Genomic DNA, 22865 nt, shown 5'->3' on the forward strand with positions numbered 1-22865 from the left:
GTATTTTAAAGTGAAGGAGCGCATGATGGAAACTTCTTTAGGCTAACACTTCAAGCCCCCTCTCTGTGGTGGCTCCCTCATCTTTGTTCGTAGCCCCAGTCTGTCTCCTGAGATTTGGTCTTGCCTTTCCAGAGGCCTGTTGGGCATTCTTGGATGTCCTCCTGGACCCTTAGACTGCCCTTGGCTTCATGGAGCTCAACCTCCTATCCCTAAACTTTCTTGCTGGAGTGAGTGGCTCCGTATCGCACCATGCCCTGACTTCAGCAGGCCTCTTTCCCCCATGCTGTCCATTCAGCAGGCACTCATGGGGAGCATCTGTTACCTTGCAAGCTGTCTAATTCTGTCTTTTCTTCTCAAAAAGCCACTTAGACCAGTATTTCCCAAAGTATATTTCTTCTCAACCTTTTTGAAACCATCCTTTCTTTCCCATTCACAATGCCAACATTCTAATCCAGTCATTCAAAACATATTCGTTGAGTGCCTCTCTGTTTTGGGGCTGTTTTTGGGTACTAGAGATAAAATGATGCAAGAAGAACTGGTCTCCACTCTCAGGGAGCTTACAATCTAGTAAGAAAAGCATAGGAATAAACAGGTACTTTCACAGCAGAGTGGTAAGTGTTATGATAGGGAGCATGTATGACACCGTGGGACAAAGCAAGGAGAAATTTACCCAAACTTTGGATACCTCCTGGAGGAAATGACGTTTAGGCTGAGATCTGAGGGCTGAAGTCTGGAGGCAAAAGAAGATGCATTGTTCAGGGAACTGAACGAGGTTCTGGAATGAAATTATAACTGGGGTGAAAAATTCAAGAAAGTATGGGTGGGGAGGAGAGCTTTTTATGGAGATAATTAGGGTCTAGTTCATGCAAGGACTTGTAAGCCAATTTAAGGAATTTGGGCTTTATTTCAACAACAATAAGGAACTATCAAAAACCTTAAGATAGGAAGGAAAATCATCAAATTTGGATTTAAGAAGATCTCTATGACTGGAATATGGAGGACAGATTGGGAAGTATGTTACAAAGTAGAAACCCCGGTGAGAACAGTACTGATGTAATGGATGCAGTGCACTGAGTAAGTAGGGGGTGAGAAAGCAGATACTGCAAGTATAGATGACTCACTGGAGACATTTGTGAGCTAAGGGTTGTGTCAAGGAAGGGATTTTTTTGTTGTTGTTGTCGTTGACCTTTGTTTTAATTGAAGATACTAGAGCATGTTTTGAATACTAAGAAGAAAAAGCCTGTAGAGAGGGAATTCAGGCTCTGGCTGTGTGTCTGGATGGATACCAGTGTTGGGAATTCCTGGATCCTGGGCCTTAGCATGCCATGGACTTTACAACTGGACAGAACCTTATTTGCCCCCTGCTAAGGAGCCTGTTCTGCTGATGATAACCTTGGCAGCATGTGGAAATTCCCAAATGTTTACCAAGCTCCTCTAACTTGGCAGGACTTGAACCCCAAACCCTGTTTCTCCTACAGTGGGAAGAAACTGAATCTCTGCTCAACTCTTTCAGCTTTCCAGCTGTTTTTTTACTCAGCCACCTTGGAGTATCACCTGATTTTGTGCAACTTAGGGGCCAGCCAAGGATTTGACGGAATTTTATATGTGGATTTTGGGGCCTGCCTCCTCATGGCTTCCCACTTTCTGGGGTTTTTTTTCCTCTTAATTTCCAGCATCTCTAGCAGTCTCAAACTTCATTCTCCAATTCCTCAGGCAACTAAGACTGTGAGTTTCTTCTTGAGTTCTATCTGCCTCATGATTTGCAGGTGGGGAGTCCCCCCAGCATATCAACATACATCTATCCTGGTGTGGTTCCCTTATTTCAAGAGTTGAATCCCTTCTAGTTTCTGCCAGCTTTTGATAGCTTTCCTAGTACCTTAAAATAGTTGTTTTTAAATATTTTGTTCAGAGTTTATTATTATTGGCAAGAAGGTTAGTCCAATATAAGCTATTCCACCAGAAGCCAGAAGGAGCAGACTAAGGAATTTGGACTTTATTCTGCGGGTTGGAAGATTTTAAATTGGGGAGTAGTCTGATGAGTTCGTGCTTTTGGGAGATTAGGATGGGGGTGGTTTGTAGGATGGGTTGGTGAGGGGAAAGCCCAGAGACAAATTAGGAGACTCTTGAGTAGTTTCAGGAGAGAGGGGACCAAGGCGTCAATTGGGGAGAGAGGCAGTGAAAATGGAAAAGAATGGTCACGGGGGAGAGATTTAAAAAAAGATCCAGTTTCTGTGAGGGGCTGTGGGGCTTTCCCACAGGAAAAGGTTCTTAAGTGACTAGTGAGGATTACCACCATTCCATCCCAGAGAGCCTGGCCTGGTTAAAATTCGTTCCAGGATGTCTCTGTGAAGGCCTGGAGAGTTTACTCACCTAGTTTTGTCTTGGACAAATGACCTGGCTGAATCCTGAGTCATTCCTGGTCTGAGGGTCTCCTTGGATCACCTGAGGGCTATTGAAGGTCACCCATGGTCTACTTTGACCTTGAGCCTAGGTCAGTTGTGGAAACAGCCTATTTACCTCCAGCCCCAAGGTTTAGGGTATGACTGGACATGAGCTGGGGAAGCATAGGGAGAAGGGGTTACCAGTGCAGGATACACTGCCTGGACTTGCCTCAGCATCCACCGCCTCCCCATGCATCCTGTGCTTCTTGATGTTGGGCCTTGACCTTTTGATTTATCCTTGACCTTTTCTACCAGCTTTGTTGCTTTCTCTTTCAACAGGTCAAATGGATGATGTACTGGATTATATTTGCACTTTTCACCACAGCAGAGACATTCACCGACATCTTCCTTTGTTGGTAAGTTCTGCAGGAATTGGGACATTTCAAGGGAAGACGTCTGGTGTTGGGGGACAGATGGGAAAGATCTGAAAGCAGTCTCAAATCTTACTTCAGAACAGAGGAGCAGGTGCAGAGATGCTAACTGGAACACTTTTAATAAATTAGTCTATAAAGTTGTTCTTCAAGTCAATATCTATTGAATAACTTTGTAAGAGCAGGTATTGTTCTTATAGTATAATGATATGACAATGGACAAGATAAACAGTTCCTCAGTTAATGGAGTTGGTAAAGAAGCATTCATATATTAAAAAAAAAGGGAAAGGGGTTGGCCCGGTGGCGCAGCGGTCAAGTGCACACACTCTGTTTCGGCAGCCCAGGGTTTGCAGGTTCGGATCCCGGGCGTGCACCGATGCACTGCTTGTCAAGCCATGGTGTGGTGGCGTCCCATGTAAAGTAGAGGAAGATGGGCATGGATGTTAGCCCAGGGCCAATCTTCCTCAGCAAAAAGGAGGAGGATTGGCATCAGATGTTAGCTCAGGGCTAATCTTCCTCACAAAAAAAAAAGAAAAGAAAGAAACAGTACACAAAAGTGTATGACAAAACTGTTTCCCTCCCACACCATTCACTCTCACCATAACTACTATTCAGAGTTGTATATACTTTTAAAAAATTTATGGGTGTGTATATATACACACATTTTTTCTTTTTTTAACAGTTCTCACTTTGTTTATTAAATTCATTTTTGAAATGCTTTCATATAAACATAAATAGATCTACCTATTTTTTTAATGGCCACGTAGAATTTCTTGGTATAGATGGACCGTAATTTAACCAATCCCTTTTTGATAGACATTTGTTTTTCTCTTTTAAACAAAGCAGCTATTACAGCAATGGAGCAAGTAAAAATCATAAGCTAGGTCTGTGTATCCTTGTAGGTGAAAAAGCTATGAATAATATATGGTATCCTGTTTATATTTAAAAGGCCTGAGTTTGTGCACATGTGAATGTATACTAAAAGTAGTGTGGAAAATCCCCATCAGTTAACCAGGGTTATTTCCACAACTTGGGATCGTGGGGTTGGTTTTGCATTTACTGTGTTGTATGAATGTTTTACCTTGATCAAATCTCATCAGAGCAAATCATAAAAATATTTCCATTTTGGAGAAAAAAGTCCTGACCCAGAAAGGATCAGTATGAACTTACCCTCCAGGATGTCCTAGGCCAAGGACCAGACCTGACCACCACTTCTCTGAATCTTGTTTTGGGTCAATGGCCTTAATGACCTTAGTATGTAATTTTACCCCTGAAGGAGCCTGGCTTTCATCTCCACTGGGAGAAATAGATGTCTCAGCCGTTGCAGCCTTAAGCTGTAGGGAGGGAATCTGGATTACCTAATTTAATATGCTTGTGCCATCCTGCAGTACCGTGTGCTCAGATAAATAACAGACTCAGGACAGGGCTGAGTCTCCAGGAGTGGAGACGGAAACTTGCTGAGCTGTCCTTTGTCTTCCCCAGGCCCCAGGGGCTGGCACTAGGAGTCAGACCCTATTTTGTGGAGAGCTACAGTAGGGGGCTCCTGTCTCTCCCTGGAGATGAGAGTAACAGGCCAGGCCCAGTGAGGATTGTGCAGTCGATTAAACACCATGGCCAGCACCTCATGTCCTCCTGTCTTCCCTGTTAACGGTGTCCTCTGTCTGTTGCTGGGTGGCCTCCTGCTGTCCTCCCCTCCCTTCTCATGAACGTCGGGGGGAGTAGTGTTAGTTTTATGAGCTCTCTCCCAGGGGTATCAGCATTTCAGCCTCGCTGCTTTTGGCTAAGTGGAAATACTGTCTAACGATGGATGTGCCCCTGCCTGGTAGCTGGAATATGTCCTTACCTGTGGCCCTGGAATGTTAGAGTTTCATAACTAATCAGTGCTCAACAACCATTTCTGGAGTTGATTTGATTTTGATTTTGGGAGGTGAATTAGTTAACTATTGCTTCTGTAACAAATTGCCACAAATTTAGCAGGTTAAAACCACAGAAATTTATTATTTCGGTTTCTGTGAATCAGAAGTCAGCTGGAATCAACTCAGTCCCCTGCTCAGGGCCTCACAAGGCCAAAGTCAGAGTTTGGGCTGGCCTGGGCTCTTGTCCTGAGGCTCTGGGGGAGATTCACTTTCCGGCTCATTCAGGTTGTTGGCAGAATTCAGTTCCTTGTGCTGTGAGACTGAGGCCCCCATTTCCCTGACGTGCACTGCCCCCCTTCCTCTTCAAGTGAACAACGGCATGTAGAATCCTTCTCAGGCTTTGAATCTCTGTCTTCTGCTACCAGCAGAGCAAGATCTCTGCTTTTACTTTTAAGGGATCGTGTTATTAGATTAGGCCTACCCCAATAATCCGATATAATCTCCCTATTTTAAAATCAGATGATTAATAATCTTAATTTCATCTGCAAAATCCCTTTTGCCATGTTAAGAGAACATATTTATGGGAGTAACACCAGGACAAGAAGGTCATGGGACCACAATTCTGCCTACTGCAGGAGAGCATCTGATACCTGCTGTCGTTGGAGCATGTGCTCAGGTGTGGGTAGAAGCCTCCTCTCTTCCTGACCCACGTGGAGGCCTCGTCTGGTCCCTCTCAGCTGGAGCTGTCCAGGCAGTTTAAGTGGGAAGTGAGGGTCTCTTGCCCCTCTCCTGTTGCCCTGAGCTCCGCTTCTGCAGGGAAGGTGTTCCTTGGGAACCTTCCCAGCCTGCTTTAGCCCGTGACCTGGTCATGCCCTACTTTCTCTTTTTCTGCCAACCTCCAAATATTACAGATCATAGTCTTCTCTTGGGAGAGTCCTCCATCTCCCTCCTCCCTCTTGCCCTGGAAATGGGCACAGGACAGGCCCATCAGACAGACAGAGCCCTGTTTCCCTTCCAGGGACATGGACACCAGCTCAGCAGCTCTGAGCTCTCTTTACAATCAAAAAAAGAGAGGTGTCTGTCCTAAACTGGACCTTCTGGCTTCCTAGAAGCATCTTTAACTTTTGTTCACTTCCAGGATTGGAGATCACCCTTCATGTTTATATTCTTTCTTTCACTCTTCCCTCATCCCTTTCCCCTCTTCCCACCCCTCCCCTAGGGCAGTGCCCTCTTCATAGTTTAACTTTTTAAAACTTTCTATCTTGATGAAAACAGCAATTATGTATGGTCACAGAAGAGAGAGGATGGTGGCTTGGTTCACAATTTGTGTAGATGATTTCATTTAGTTTTTAAAAAATTATAAAATACTGCATGCATGTGGCAAAATAAAGTGAAACACACTAAAAAGTGCGTCTCTCCTCCCCTGGCCCTCAGTCTCTCTCCCCAGAGGTACCTCTATTAGAAGTTACTTGTGTTTTCTTTCAGAATCTTCTATACACATTAATTGCCTGTATTTTTGACAATTTCATCACTCGGTCCAATCCTCTTAGAAAACATTTACCCCTCCAGGGTGTGAAGAGGTTCTATGGGAAGGGTGGGGAGGCGACAGCTGCCCCATGCAGCCTAGTGCTGTGCATATGCCTTTGGAGCTATGGAGGAAATGTGATGGGTGCAGCTGGCCTTTTCTCCTCAGATACATCCTAGAGGTCAGGATGATTCAAGGGCTTATCCACACGGAATGAGCAGGGTTCTTCTCCACTTCTCGGGTGAAGGCTGGGATGCTGGTAGGTCGGCTGGGAGCAGACTTGTTTGGTTGGTGGTGATTGTGTTGGTACAGCCAAGAGACCCCAAGGCCAGTAGGAAACACAGGTTCTGAGTGGCTCAACCTGGAGACCCTCATGATACCTGGCAAGGGCTTGGTCGTGGTGCAATGATTCTGGGGGCAGTGTGAGGTAATATCCAAAGTATCCTGTTAGTTGTGTGTGTGGTGAGGGGAAGCAGGTGTAGGAGGGGAGTGTAGAATGCCACTGTGTGTGTAGGGGGGTGTTAACGGAGTCATTTATACCCACATGATTGTGTATCTTGGCCCTAGTCTACTTCTGGAAGGATACACAAGAAACTGGTAATGTTTTTGCTTTTGGAAAAGGAACTAGGGGTCTGGGATGGGAAGGAGACTCTTTGTTGTACACTCTTTTGGACATTTAGAATTTTTAAAACTATATGCATGCATTACCTCTGTAAAAAATACATTTTTTTACATAATAAACAACACAGCTGCAGTGCAACAGATCCCCTTGGGATTATCTGCATATCTTGTGTTGAGGCCTGAGCTTGCCAGATTCGTTTGCTTTCCCCTTGGGGCTGGAAAATACTTGTTTTCAAGACAAAATTTCCTCCATTATTAATCACTAGAGTGTTGAACTGTGGGAGAATCACTCCTCTGTTCCATCCCCTTCTCTGTTCTGGCCGTGAAACATTAAACAACCTTAACATGAAAGTGTCCTCTAGGTGCTGAGGGAATATTCAGGAAGAGCCTGCCAGAGACAGAAGGCAGTGGACCAGGAGACCTTGCTGAGGAAAGAAGGAGTGGGTGGAGCTGCTGATTTGGGGGTCTGTGTGGGAGTTAAAGGGCTTGAGATGACTTGCTAGCAATTGCACTGTATTTTCAGCTTCCTTATCTGGGGAGAATTGACTTTTCTGATTCCTCAGCCTAGCACTGGTGTCATTTGCCCTCAGAGCATCATGTTTTAAGGGCATCCAGGATTTGTTTTAATCAGGTCTGGGAAGACACACAGACATGGAAATGACTGTCATGAGGGAAGAAGTTCATTATTCTCACAGATCCCTAGAAACAGAAGGAACAGCGCTCCACGCAGGGCCGCACGGGGAAGCACTGAGGTCGATCAGGTGGCAGAGGTAGGAAATGTGGGCAAGCCTTTATTGTGGTTTCCATGGAAGGAACAGGCAAGGCAGGGGAAGCAGGCTTAGGATTGGCTAGTCTCAATAATTTAGTGGGCTCTAGGGTGTAGGGGTGTCCCTAGTTGTCTAGCACCTGGCCCTGGGGTGATTTAGGGCAGGGGGACAGTGGCCCAGAGTATGAGAGCTCCATAAAGGAGATAGTTGGGGATATGGGCTCTGGGTTGGTTGGTGTGCATATGAAAGGCTTGCTTGCAGGTGAGTTGTTCACTATCTTTAGGAATGGGCTAACCCTGGGAGAGGCAGTCTCTCCAAAGTCAGCAAGTCCCTAAGATGTCAAAGCATCACAATACAGAAAATAAAAAGACAAGGTTAATACCCATCAGGACTGGGCCGGCCCGGTGGTGCAAGCAGTTAAGTGTGTGTGCTCCGCTGCGGCGGCCCGGGGTTCGCCGGTTCGGATCCCGGGTGCACACCGATGCACCGCTTGTTAAGCCATGCTGTGGCGGTGTCCCATATAAAGTAGAGGAAGATGGGCACGGATGTTAGCCCATGGCCAGTCTTCCTCAGCGAAAAAAAGAGGAGGATTGGCATCAGATGTTAGCTCAGGGCTGGTCTTCCTCACAAAAAAAAAAAAAAAAACATACACATCAGGACTGCCAAATATGGTTGCACAGGTTGTTCATAGCACAAGATATCTGGCCAAGGAGGCCAGATGAAGACCTGTTTGCAAGTCTTGTGCCTACAGGACTGCATCCAGTTGAAGGGCTAGCTTTTTTTAACATGCACAAAGGTACCACATGGATTAGCAGAGGCCCATTATGGCATTTGTCTCGGTTGCTATTCTCATTATTTATAATTATTTGATCAATCTCTGTTTCCCTGACTGGACTATCAGTTCCAAGGATCCCAGAATCTTGTCTGTTTCCCACTAGACAGGAAGCTCCAAGAGAGCAGGGAGTGGGTCTTCTTTGCTCACCATTGTCTCCTCAATCTCAGCACAAGCTGCACGATTGGGTGCTAGGTAAGTGTTTATGGAACGAATAAACGAATGGTGTGCAGGGCTTCAAACTCCAGAATTATATGTACCTTCACCCCAAACTCTTCTTTCTTTTGGCACCAAAAAGGTTAGGTGGCATCTCTTCCCTGGCAAGAGTTAGGCCCCCATCCCTGCCTCTTTTGGGGATAAGAAGACGGCCGAGAAGGTGAGGCTTTTATTCCCAGTATGGAGGTTCTTTGTCAGCTCCGCCCTGCTGTAAATCCTCCAGCTGCTTGTGCCTTCTTGGCCGTGAGTAATGAGTGAATGACTGGGTATCTGACAGGAACATGGCCTTCTGAGCCTGCAGGCTGCAGGTGGAGCCCTGGCTCCCCGGTAAATGAGCGTGGCCTGCAGGAAGTGCCAGCTGTTGCCAGGCATGGCCTAAGGGTGATTGCTGGAGAGAACCTGGGCTCCTGAATTGCTTGGGCAACAAAAGAAAACATGAACTGGCTTTCAGAAGAGGCCCTGGGTTTGTGCTGTAAGTGTGTACACACCTTCATGGATGAAGAAAGGAGGAATCAGGGGGCCTTGCAGCCCTGCGCAGGCAGGAGAGGTGTCTGTCGCCGGGTCCCATCCTTCACAGGCCCAGGGCAGCGTTGCCGAGAACGTAATGGAACGTGTGTTTTCGCATTTCTCTCCAGGTTTCCATTCTATTATGAACTAAAAATAGCGTTTGTAGCCTGGCTGCTGTCTCCCTACACAAAAGGCTCCAGCCTCCTGTACAGGAAGTTTGTACATCCCACGCTGTCTTCAAAAGAAAAGGTAATTTATGCTGCTCTGCCTTTTACTCCTTCCAGCCAGCGAAAAATTTAAAAGTGATAAAGAAAAAGGGCATGCAGAAATAGAAGTGTAATGATGTACACCTGAAATGTATACAATGTTATAAACCAATGTTACTGTAATAAAAAAAAAAGAAAGGGCAGATTATTTTATTGCAGGAGACCTTCGATTGGCTCTAATTTGCCCCCAACAAGTTGTTCCTTCTAATCTTGTTTTTAATCTATTTTTCTGATATGTTTAGAAATAGTGGTGAAATTCTCTAAAATATGTTATCATCATTTATTATATAATGTTTCCATAAGTTGAAACAAAAGTAGGAGAAGATTCACTCATACTTCAGTCACCAAACTGAATTTCCTTTCTTTTATCGTGCTCCGCCCCTGTCCTTTGGCAGATATGATTTTTACATCAATTACTTAAGAAAATACCTTTAAAACTTAACATAGGTAGGGAAACTGAAGCATAGAGAGATTAAATGACTTAAACTTGTACCCAGATAGCTGCTAACAGAGACTGGAATATAATAAATTTCTAGTACAATGTTTTTTATTTTATCATTGAACTTGATTGTTCAATGATAAAATGTATGCTACCAATGAAATGCCTGCCACTGTGGTAATTTTCCATCAATAAGTGTTAATGAGAATAGTCGTAATGATTTGTTTCATGCCAATTTACTATTTGTGTTTGCTTTGCCTCAGAGTACTTCACAAACATCCTTGAAATGAAAATGTAGATTTGTCTAATGTTAGAGATGGAAGAAGTCAGACAGGGAGAAGTTCAGGAAAGGACCAGCAATAACTAACGATTCAAGTAGGAATTAAAGCTTGTATCTCTTGAAAAGAAATTTAATTCTAAGCTACTTATAAGATAATGTCACTGTCTATAAAATTAGTTTTTGTGTAACATCTCCACTGAACCTAATTTACCAGATTTTTTTTCAATGGATTGTTCTATTGTTTTGTTAAGGTTTCATACAATAATAAATGCAAAGACAATTAACATAAACATTACCCCTGTCTTACTAGTTTGTTTGATAACTTCTTTTTTTATGCATACCAGTCTATGTAACTTTTCTGTAAAATACAATTTTAAGTGCACCCAAAAAACCCAAAAACAACAACAAAAAACCTTAACATAGATACCACAGTTGTGTTCTGAGATCTTAAACTTGTTTGCACATAATCCATCTCTACTCGGTCTTCATAATGACCCACAAACACCCACCATGCGTGGAGTTTAGTTCCTTCTTTTTTTTTTTTTTTTTTTTTAAGATTTTATTTATTTATTTTTTCCCCCCAAAGCCCCAGTAGATAGTTGTGTGTCATAGTTGCACATCCTTCTAGTTGCTGTATGTGGGACGCGGCCTCAGCATGGCCGGAGAAGCGGCGCGTCGGTGCGAGCCCGGGATCCGAACTCGGGTCGCCAGCAGCGGAGCGCAGGCACTTAACCACCAAGCCACGGGGCCGGCCCCTCGTTCCTTCTTTTGACTTGTTATCTTAGAATAAATTCCCAAGAGTGGGATTACGTATTGGGTCCAACATTGTATAATTCATTATTATATGACTTTCTAAACTGATTGTATGATAGGATTCTTTAACATAAAATAGGAGAACTATAGGTGGCTTTATATATTAATTTCTATTGTTTCTGAAAGTTGAATGCTTTGAACTTCTTCTAGGGGAGGCTTTAGGGGAACATATCAATTGGATGAGCAGACTACTGTAGACATTTCTGAGAATCCCTTGAGGAACTAGGACACAGCACTTCCTGTCTCAGAAGGGTGGATTTTGAGGAATGGCAGTCCCTCTCTTGACCTGGTTATCAAATCCCTACTGTTTCTACTTCCCTTTCCCCGCACGCTGGGCTTACCCCAAAGCCACCAAAGTAATTTCCATTGAAGTGAAGGTGACTGACTCTTATGAGCTGCCAAGAATCACTTCCAGAGTCAGTCAGGGATCACAATGAAAACTTACTATCGTGACTTTCTGGGGAAGCTTACACAAGGAATGAGCAGGGGGTTTTCTGCCCCACTGCATACCTCAAAGCAGAGGAAATGCACTAATGGGCTGAACTTAAGTGAGACCGAGGCCAAATGTCATTGTCTTACTGAACTCTGAAATGAGCTACTATAGTTACAAAACAGCTGTTTTCTTAAAATAATGACAACAAAACAACCCAAAACAAACAAACAAAAAGAATAAGCCAGAGTTGATCCAAATTTGAATTAAACCAATATTTTACTTGGTTTTGGTCTGTGAAGGAGACCTCAGTCCTCTTTCGCACCCCACTTTTACCTTGTAGTGTGATGCTGGATGACTTCTAATTTCTGCTTTTATTTCATTATCTGTAAAATAATCTCCCTTAGCAAAAAAAATAACACCTATCTCTGCATCCTAGCCCCTCCCATTGATACACACATAGGGAGGTAGTTGGATAGAGTATGAAATAGCTATAGCATAACAGAATTTTAGAGCTGCCAGGGCCTGACCCCCATGAGATAAGGAAGACGACAGTGGTTCTCACTTACTGCAACCAGCCCTTGTGTCAGACGCTTTACTGGAATGATCTCATGTGGTCCTCACTGTGCTGCGTGAGTTAGGTGCTGCCACCGTCCTCATTTTTCAGAAGACGAAACTGTGTAGAGGGTAAGGACTTGCCAAGGTCTGACAGCTGATTAGAGGCAGCTCTGAGGTTAGACACTCCATTCTTGGCATTCTCTCCACCCCAGGTTCCTTCAGTGTCTTATAGAGTGGCTGGGTGTAGAAGGCAGGATTGTCCACATCCAGGACCCCCTGGAGCCTCCCTGGAAGGTTAGAGGACGTTAGGACCAATCCTAGGGTATTGCTTGAAGAAAACCTTCCTGGGTCAGTAAGCTGCTGTTTTGTCAGAATCCCTTTTTCCACTCCCCTGTATCTCTTCGGTCTCTCTCCCTCCTCCTGTCTATACACACACACCCTCAAATGCCTATAACTTTCAGTCCCAGCAGGAATCAGTGGCCGGGCAAGCTGCCAAGACCAGCACTCAGGAGAAGGGAAAAAGAACAGAGATTTATTTGAGCCTTCCAACTGAATTGTGCCTCTGTTTTTCCTTTGACAGGAAATCGATGATTGCCTGGTCCAAGCAAAAGACCGAAGTTACGATGCCCTTGTGCACTATGGGAAGCGGGGCTTGAACGTGGCGGCCACAGCAGCAGTGATGGCTGCTTCCAAGGTACTGTGCCGGACCTTGACCACCCTGGCTGCATGAGCATCTTGGTCCCTCCAGCACGAGGGACCTGCTCATCACCCATGCAACTCACACAGGACAGGCTATGGACCAATCAGTGGTTCCTCATCCTTTTTGGGGTTCCTTTGAAAATCTGTTGGAAAAATTGGTGAATCTTGCCCCCAGAAAATTGCACATGTACACACACATACCCATACACACAAATGATGTATGTAATATTGAGAGGTTTCCAGAGCCCTTGAAGCTCATCTGTGGGTCCCAAGTTAAGAACCTCTAAATTACTTGGAGCTTAAGCCTAGGAGAAAAAGAGGAAAAGGGAGGGAGTGAGCTCTTCTCTGCAATTTCCCGGGGTGCACTGGGCGTCACTTAAACTCAAAATAGATACATGGAGAGACTACCAGAGTGAGTGGGTGACCTCCAAGCTCATGTGGCCCAGCAGATCCAGGGGAGAGAACCCAAGGTCCCAGAGTAAGTTGAGTGGTTCAAACATGGAGGACAATGATGTGTGTAGCAGTAGCAGCTGGAGGTGCAGAAGGTTTGAAATAAACACTGGTCTTGTGGGATATTGTGATGTGAGCATTACTTCCTTCTCTTTCCCATCTAGCCCTGTTCACAAGTCCTCTGTGTTCCTTCCTAGCTTCTTCTCACATCACATTCTCCTTGTCACTGTGTCAGTTTCTCATTATGTGCTCAGCCCTGAAAAATTAAATTGGTAGATGTTTACTCTCCGAGTACATTCAGCAGATTGCCCTAGTGTTTCTTGGTGACAATCCCTTCTCCAAAACCAAATGTGGAGTAGGGGTCTACAATCAGCTGTTGGTGGAGGAGAGGCAGTTGTGCTGATGTTTGGTTTTGGGAAGACACACTGGTTGGGAGTGAGTTGGATTAGCAAAGCGAAGCTATACATCCTGGATGGTGATGTGAGGGTTTTAGGGAAGGGGGTAGAGCTGTGAAACGGTTTGGAAGAGGATGATTAATATAGATCTTGGTGCTCCATGGGCTTTGAGTGGATGGTAGGATGGAGGGTGCTGACAGCCCGCTGGGTCAGAGGACTGAGCAGGATTTTCTGTGCTCTGATCCAGGGAGAAGCACATTAGCAGTATCTCTGGAATAAAGACTTAGCACCTTGGGCCAGCCCCGTGGCTTAGCAGTTAAGTGTGCGCGCTCCGCTACTGGCGGCCCGGGTTCGGATCCCGGGCGCACACTGACGCACTGCTTCTCCAGCCATGCTGAGGCCGTGTCCTACATACAGCAACTAGAAGGATGTGCAGCTATGACATACAGCTATCTACTGGGGCTTTGGGGAAAAAAAAGGAGGAGGATTGGCAATAGATGTTAGCTCAGAGCCTGTCTTCCTCAGCAAAAAGAGGAGGATCAGCACAGATGTTAGCTCAGGGCTGATCTTCCTCACAAAAAAAAAAGACTTAGCACCTGGGGCTGAGTGTTTGTTTGAAAAGCACTTTCCAGCTGAAATCAAGGAGTTCTGCAGACAAAGGCTGGGAGAGACAGGAGAACCAAAAGGGGATGCCTCCTATTTCAGAGAAGGACCAGCTCCTTCTGGAACACAGAGCTGTGGTGCAGTGCCCCCGCTCCATACAGCTGGTACCTGGAGAGCCCTGCCCACCTGAGGACAACAGGTGCTGGCAAGATGATGGGTCCCAGGGAGCATCTTTGGAGAGGAAATTCCACTTTGATATTCCAAGGAGATGTATCAAGATTTACAGAGAGCAATGAATTCCAAGATCCTTCTTTTTGAGACACAACCATTTTATGCTTTTATTTTTAAGCTGAAAGAAAGAACTCAGAATTGGTAAATTCTGAATTTATCAGACCACTTTGCAACATAAAGCTACAGAAATCTTCTCTCTGCCCCTCTCTCCACTCCATCTCCTCTGCTTCTGAAGCCTGAAGGAGGATGGGTTACCCACTCTTTGCTCAGCTCAATCATAGAGCATAAATGTGGTATATTTATCAAGGTGACTCAATACAGGTCACCTGGCCACTCAGCCACAGGTGTGTACATTTTATTCTGACGGTAATTCCGTACGGCCATCCTTTTCCAGGTTTGCCTCAAGCTGCAGCCTCCAGAGTCTTGATAGCATCTTGGCCAGCCACCACCGGCCCCTCAGACCACTGGGGAAGCCCCTGAGCCCAAGCCTCCAGCCAGGCACCTTACAACAACTAACCCTGAAGGAGGATCCAGACAGTGTGAAACTTGCCTCAGGAAATAACTACACATCAGTTCTTTCTAGTTGGACTAAAGTAGTGAGGGATGCCTGCTTCCTGCTGAATTTGGTTTCAGATGAGAAAATGTTCTGCCTTTTGGGGGTTTTGCTTTTCCTCTCTAAATATAAATATCTTGAGACAGAAAACACGTCTTTCTTCCAAAAATAATGCCCTCTATTTTTAAAACAAATGTGGACTAAAAAAAAAAAGGTAAAATCCAGTCTGGCTGAGGAGTCAATCAGTGGTTTCCATAGCAACAATTGATAGCTCCAGGCAGGGGTCAAAGGAAGATGACTCAACCAGTGGGTCCATTTCTGCCTCTTGTGTCCAAACCACCTGGAAAATTTTGTTCTTTGTTTTTAATAGATTCTCAGATATGCTGAACCAGAATCCCAGGCAGTGGGCCCATGAATCTCTATTTTTAACAAGTTCTCCAGATGTTTTTTAAATAGCCAGCTCTGTACGGATCACTGCCTGAGGCCCCATCAGAACCATAAGCGCACAGGTGATTAGAGTTAAAACAGTTCCCTTCTTTAACATTCCTGGGATGCAGGTTTAGCTCCTTAGGAGCGTTAACCTTGAGAATGGAAAGTGGGGTATGTGTGTGTATATGAATGTTTGATTTCCTCAAAACTTAGTGCCAGTTGGGAAATATTATGGTGAGAATACACGTTCGTCCATCTCTGTTGTAGTGCTCCAAATAGCCCAGCTCAGTGCACTGCGCCCAGGTCAGCCCTGAACAGCAGCCTGGTCGATTACTCCGGGGGAATAGTCAGACCAATTTTGTGAAAATAAGACACCCTCCAAGTCACGCATGGCTAGGGTAAGCATATAATTTAATGCCCAAACCAGGACACATCTGAGGGTGAAAGGGGGGCTATAATAATTATGCCAGGACAATAGGTATAAATGAGGCCTGTCCCAGGCAAACTGAGATTTATGGTTGCCCTACACGTGGCTCCATCTTACATCTCCCTGCCTGTCTCCTCCCAGAAAACACCCTCAACTCATGAATCAGCTGTCACTCTAAATATCTACTGCATTTAGCCAAATGGACACAAGAGAATATGAGGTAACTAAAAGACTCTCTCAGTTCGGACAGATTAAAAGGAGGCTAGGGTCAGGTGACTGGATGAGTGGGTCACCCTTCCCCACATCTTCTGCTCTTTTTTCCATCCTTTGATGGCTCCCAAGTGTGGAGCTTAAAAGATCTTTTGGCTGCACTTTTTTAAAATTGAGGTTTAATTGACATATAACATTATATTAGTTTCAGGTGTACAACGTAATGTGGCTACTCTTAATCTTTTTTTTTCTTATGTTGAGCCCTCTGAGCCCTTTCCCTGAAAAAAAAAGAATATTTCCAGGTTTTTTGCATCATTGTGAAGTGTGAAGAAACTTTGTAAACCATATCATTGTACAAATACAAGTTGTTATTAATGTTAGTATTTTATCTGAAAGTGGAAAAGCTAAAACAAAGAAATGACACATGAGAGATTTCTCCCAGGCTTCCCCAAAGTCTAATCTCTCTCCCTGGAAGTGTTGATGCATCTTTTCTATGAAAACTGCTGTCTCCTTCCTGAAGACACACTTCTCTAGCACCTTCTGTCTAAGCGTCCCTAGGCTCTTGGCAGGCTCCGCGCCTAGATCTTAACTGTTTCCTAGCCAGTAATTCCACCCAGAGGGTAAATTGAGCCCCAGGTCTTTTTAAGACTAAAATTGGAAATCTTTCTCCCTTTTTGAAAACAATGCTAGGCAAAACACATTCTCACGTGAAGGAGAAACCACAGTGAGAAAAACCAACTGATGAAAAGTTTTAAAACTGTGAGGTATCCCAGCCACCTTATTCCTCTTGAAATTTGAACCACATATTAGATCTCTCCCACCTGCCCAGTTCTCAGACCTGGTATACCGACCTTGCTTTTTACTTGTCTCATCACTTGAAAAATAATGTTGTTTGCCTTCCCCTGGAGATCCTCTCCCTAGAACAGTTCCAATGGTACCAATACTATTATTCAAGCCACCTGTTTAAGACAGCTGCTCCAAGTAGAGCCAGCATTTGGTGAATTAGGGATTCTTCTTTCCCAGATTGTATGTGGTTCTTTTCCTCCTAGAATCTAATATTTCCTGTTAGATTGTTAGCTTCTGGAGATGAGGGGCTCTGGATTCTTCTCCTTTATTTCTTGCTTAGAAAAAACAAAATAAAAAACCAGCGGCGCCTACATGTTTAGTGTTTTGCACTCATAGCCACTCATTAAACCTTGTTGACGGATCTGAAGAATGAACCTTTTTGATTCCTCGTATCCTGCTGTGACCAATATGGTAGCCACTTGCCACATGTGGCCATTTAAATTTAAATTAATTAAAATTAAGTAAATTTAAAATTCGGTTTCTCACTTGGTTACTAACCCCATTTAGATCCTTAGCAGCCACCGTGGCTGGTGGCTGGCACAGATGTAGAATGTTTCCATCACCGCCATTGGAAAGTTCTTTTGGGCTGCACTGCCCCAAGCCCTGTGTTAAACCTCTTGGGTTCTCCTTTGTTTTATTTCCACCCCTTTGCCGGCAGTGCTCTGGCTTTGACAAGGACCCCTTCCTTACCCAGTTGGCACTTTGGGACCTCTGTATTTGAGGTTCCAGGAAAATAGGGAGATGGAAACTCAGCCTATAGTATCACCCGTGGTGTAGCTTCCATTTCTTCGTCTTCTCTGGTCCAGCCCTGCCTTCACACCATGACCTTTCCTGCCTTCCAGCCAAAACTCAGGCACTTTGCCTGCAGTTATGGTCAGCGGCCACCAGCGTAGAGCCAAGCCTTGGTTATAGCATCTGAACAGCTAGGCACAGTCCACAGAGAGATAAACTATGGTGTTTTCCTACTCATTTTTTTAAAATTCTCACTCAATTTTGCCTCAACAAATAAAACAAACTCTACAAAACAGTCCAGCATAAATAGTTACCAAAAAAAAAGCCCCCTCCCTCTTTTCCTTATCTTTTATCCATCACTGCTTTGTCTAAACCTCTTGCTTGAATAAAATACTGCCTTCAAACCACCATGAAACTTTATTTTTGGAACCAGAAGCTCATTCCAGGAAATTCATAAGCCTAGTGATCTGGGGCTTCTGATCAGACTGGAACCATTTGCCCTGGCCTTTGTTTTCTTTCTAGCAAAAAACTACTTGTTTACAGTTAATCAGAGGGCAGGTATTGATTTTCTTTTTATAAAATCTCCCAGTATCAGCTCATGCTTAGAAGGCATTTCTAAGGAAGAAGAGAAGACCGCTGTTCCCTTCATGTCCCTGTGTCTCATGTCTCTGGCTTCACACCCTCATGTCTGCGGAATCCAGGTGGCTGAGGACGCCAAGAAGCCTCCACGCGATCTCGTCACCCCTCCGAGGAACATTCCAGCCACTGTGCTGGCTTACACCAAGTTAGCCTTCTTTCTTCTATTTTAGCTGAAGACTGTGTGACATAAAATTAATATTTAGAATTCACCCCAGCAACTGGTTTTAAACACCAAGATTATCTAAACTGTTATGGACAACCTGCTAAAAAAGTTTGGAAGTATTCCCTACCCTCTAGTCTCCCGAACAAGTCAGCTTACACCTGAACTGACTTTCCAAAACATGTTGAAACAGAGTCAAGCAAGACTTTTGACCAGTGTGGTTCTACCACGCTCGCCTTTGTCATTCAACGCCCCGTCATCCTGGATTCCTGTCCTCCCAATGTTTCTTCTTGGAATGTTGCCTCACCTCACTCCGTAGATGGTTAGGTGGATTAAAACAAACAAAAGGCCCAGCATCACAAGTCTGCCCAAGAGGAAGGGCCAGGGACTCACGCGGAGTTGCTGGTCTGATGTGACTTGCCCCCTCTCTGTTGCAAATTTACCTGTGGAGATTATATGTAGCCAGATGTGTCAGGGTCCATGTGGAAAGAGAGCAGTCTACCCACCTCCCTGACCTCTGAGAAGAGCCTGCTTGACCTCGGAGGTCTGAGAAAGCATTTTTAGGATCACATGTGAGTGGGAAGAGCTGTTTCTTGACATGGCACCTTCTTGGTCACCTCTTCCTCCCTGAATCTTCTCTCCTGCTCACTCCCTTCCTCCTCCCCTCACTCACTTAGTGTTGGGTGGGATTTCTCCAGGGCCCCGCCCCTCACTCTCTTCTCCCTCCCAGAACCATCTCATCCTTTCCCTCACCTTTGGCTGTCACCTGATGCACTTGGTTCCCAGATCTGCTTCTCTGCCTGGGGCTCAAGTCCAGCGTTTCTGAATCTCTGCTGAACTTCCTCTCCCCTTGTCTCCTTGGTACCTCCAGTCAACATTTCCCTAACTCCAAATCTCCCCCTCCTCTTGTGTCACATCTTTCTGATGATAATGAAATCACCATCCTCTCAGGCCCCCAGCCTCCAAATCTCAGTCATCTTCGATGACTACTCCTTCCTCCCACTTATCTTCAAGTCCTGCCCATTTGACATCCTTTCCCTCTTTCCTGGCCTTCTTCCCAGTTCCCTCCCTTCTAGCTTGGACTATTGCAGTAGCCACCCAAGTGTTCACTGCTATTCTCCCTTCCTGTTTGAGGCCTGTGCAGTCCAAACTGGATCCCAGCCTTCCTATCTTGTCTGCCCTTACCTTTTCGGCTCTTCTTGTGCCGCACTCACAGCACCACCTTCTGTGCTGTTCTAGAAATAGCAACTCTGTGCACTATTTCTAGAATTTTCTTTCCTGCCTCTGCTCATATTGGCCCGTCTTCTGCTCCTGTTTCCTGTTTGAAATCCTGTCCACTCTTCAAGGTCAAATGTTGCTGCCTCCACAAAACCTTCTCTGCTTCCAGGTGGAACTGGTCTCTCGCCCCTTGGTCCCCAGTGGCACTCTGTTGTAGTCATTTATATTCATGTCTTATCTGCATCCCTAGTAGGTGCACAGTAAATGTTAAAGGAATGAAGGATTGTTGTGCATATTTTTAGCTGTCCCGGCCAACAGAGCAGTGCTTAGCCTCAAGTGTGGGCTTTGGAGATAAGCAGACTCGGGTTAAAAGTTTCAGCTCCCCCACTTAACTGTTGCACCTCTGTGAGCCTCAGTTTCTTCACCTGCAAAGTGGGTGTGATAATGGTGCCTACCACAAAATATTTATGAGACGATGTACATCAAGACTTCACAGAGTGCAGAGCTCATATTAAACGCTTAATAAAGGTTACCTATTGTTCCCATCTCCTCAGATGTCAGCTTGATCTCTGAGGTTGATCATGATCTTCTCTTCACTGTTGAACCAAATAAAAGAAACAAGTCAGTTGCTGGCATTGGGAAGTTGTTTTCAATTCAGACTCTTCTGGGGAGGAGGCTGTGTTTCCCACTTTTGTGGATCTAGGCTGCCTTCTGTCTTTTCTCTGTGGTGTGGTAGCGTGAGCACGGTATTGGGTGTTGTCCCGGTCCGCCTTGCCTGTGCTGTGTCTCCCTGGGCAGGCCAGTCTCCCACCATGGGCTTCAGGTCCCCCATGCCTCTGGGCCTCTTCAGCCTCGAGGTGAGTGGGTCCCTGAGGGGCAGCTTATAACACGTGATCACCTCCCATTGCGAAGGGAGAGGGAATGTCAACTTGTGGGTTGCTAGAGCAGGAGGGAACCTTAGATGCCATCTCTGTAACGCCTTACTTCACAGGGGAGGACACTGAGACCTGGATGTTGAGTGACTTGCCCAAGGTCACACAGCTGTTAGTTGCCAAGCTGGGATCAGAGCAAGACTCTCTAGCTCCCAGTCCAGTGTTCCCTGCATCGCTCCAAGCACCCCCACAGCCCCCTCCCCGGCCCACTCCCTGACCCCCAACACTGACTGACACTTCCTGACCATTTTCGACTTGGGTTACACCACCAGGCCCTGAGGACCGTGGCTGAGTGCCTGAGAGATGACTGTCTGCCACGGAGAATTTCAGAGTCAGTGCGGCCCTGGATACTTTTAAGGTTGTCTGACTGCCCTTCTGACCATTTTATATCAGACACTTCTAGGAGTTAAGCAGGTGTGTTAATATGCAAAAGGCAGCCAGCAAATCCTGCCCATGACAGGCAAGGCTGCGGCAACACTTAAATGCAGGAAGAGGTACGTACTTGGTAACGGAATTTGGGTCACCAATATGTGTTACCGTAAGATACAGTTCCTTTAAAGCTTTGTCACTTGTGATAACATGGGCACATTTGTAACTGTAAGGAGAGCTATAGCTTCACTTTTCACTAACAGCTGAACAAATTTGTCTTGTGGATGCCCCCTCCCCCTTAGTCCTTTCTCTCCTCTCATTGTCCCTTTCCAATAGGCCTCTGGTCTCTGGTGTGTCCCCCTCACCGTCCCCCCAGGAAGAGAGATCTGCTACCACATCAACCTCCCCTCAGGGCCTTGTGTCTTCAAGGAGGAAGCATGGACAAGGCAAAGCTTCCAGCTGAGACAGTTTGTCTCAATGGTGGACTTGTACATGTGAAGGCAGGGACTGCTGCTGTGTGTGGAGTCCTTCCCGGTGACCCCGAAAGCCCACCACCTGAGTGCTGGCCTGCCTCAGATGACCAGGCCCTGATCTCATGTGCAGGGACGTGATTCACGTGCACTGTCATTATCCAGCACGGCCCTGTCCCCTCCCAGCTCCTGCTCCGCACATCCTCAGCAGCTTCTGCCGGCTCCTCAGATCCAGCCAGCGTTCCAAACCAGAAGCACCAAACCAGCCTTCCCTCGCTGGTCAATGTCTGTTTACACACTCTGTCTACCGTTAAGCGTACTTCCCATAAGAAAGGCTGAGAAATACGGTCTTTATTCCAGACATCCGTGTGCCCAGCTGCAACCTGAGAAAGGAGGGGAGAGCAGATACCGGGCACTGGTTCTCAGTGTGTGCCACACAGTATATCCAGAATGTTCTCATTATTCTAAAATCCTGCTGTCTTCATATTGCTCACTGCTCAAAAGCCTTCAGTGGAGCTCTCATCTTGTCCAAGTCCAAATTTAGGCAGCTGGAGTACAGTTTTTCCAGGTTTGTCTCCATTATTCACCAGCACCAGAGCCTCTTCTCCTCACACGGGTCAGTCTCAGTTTCCCAAATGTTCCTCGGGTTTCCACTCTCACACCTTGGCTCAGACCACTCACCAGCCCACAATATCCTTCCCCTTTCTCCGTGATGATATAGCCCTTGCCCCACTCCAGTTTGAACGAGGCCTCCCCTGGGTGTTTCAGCCAACAGTGCTCTCTCTTCGTCCCCTGAACTTCTGTGGCACGTTTTGTTGTCTCTGTCATTTGCTGCCTTGTACACACTTGTGTCTTGATGCTCTAGCTAGATTGTGAGCTCCTTGGGAGCAGGAATTGTATCATATTTGTCTTTGTTCCTCTGTGGACCTCCACACAGAGCTTTGTAAACACTCCATCAGCATTTGTTGTGAATGAATGAATGAAGAAACCTGTGAGTGAGTGAGTGAGTGAGTGAGTGAGTGAACGTAGGAGGCGAGGGCAGCACAGCTTGCTTCAACCCGTTTTGTAGGCTTGGTGCCCATGGCTTTTTTTTCTTTTCCCCTTTATCAGGTGGCTCGACTCTTGCATTTTGTCTCCTCTTTGGACCTCAGAGAAGGGCAGGTAACCCCGTGGAGAGGCGTGACTAACTCCAAACTGATCCAGTCGGGTAGAGCGGCCAGCAGCCACCTCTGCCCACCAGCACATGGTCTGGATCCGAGCCAGGTGTCTCTCCTTCCAACACCTGCGTGTGTACGTGTGTGTTAATCCTAGAGCCATGTCCCACTTCGATGTCCTTCCAGAGCCTCTTATTGTGTTAAGTTGGTAGCATCTAACATGTGATTAACTTATTTGGGTTTTTTTCTTTGTTTGCTTAATGCCTGGAGAATGAATTGAATTTGATGATTGGTGCTATCCTGGGAGAAATCCTATCTCTTTCTCTCTTTCTGTTTTGTTTGTTAGTCCAATTTTATGTCACAAGCAAGGTCCCCCCTCTTCATCCAGCATGTTGATAAGGAGCCTGCTTGGCATTGATATGGAGC

General features: G+C 45.6%; 1 protein-coding gene across 1 annotated transcript in view; it reads left to right on the forward strand.

The window, feature by feature from the left end:
- The window catches only part of REEP1 (receptor accessory protein 1), a 103474-nt gene that overhangs the window by 57114 nt on the left and 23495 nt on the right, over positions 1–22865 (forward strand). Inside the window, exons 3-6 of the mRNA XM_014792751.2 lie at positions 2721–2797; positions 9265–9385; positions 12503–12616; positions 22396–22548. Of these exons, the coding sequence (XP_014648237.1) occupies positions 2721–2797; positions 9265–9385; positions 12503–12616; positions 22396–22548 (465 nt within the window). The remainder of the gene's footprint in view (positions 1–2720; positions 2798–9264; positions 9386–12502; positions 12617–22395; positions 22549–22865) is intronic.

Source organism: Ceratotherium simum, chromosome 11 (genome assembly GCF_057802395.1).
Source record: "Ceratotherium simum simum isolate JZ-2026a chromosome 11, ASM5780239v1, whole genome shotgun sequence".
Taxonomy (NCBI): domain Eukaryota; kingdom Metazoa; phylum Chordata; class Mammalia; order Perissodactyla; family Rhinocerotidae; genus Ceratotherium; species Ceratotherium simum.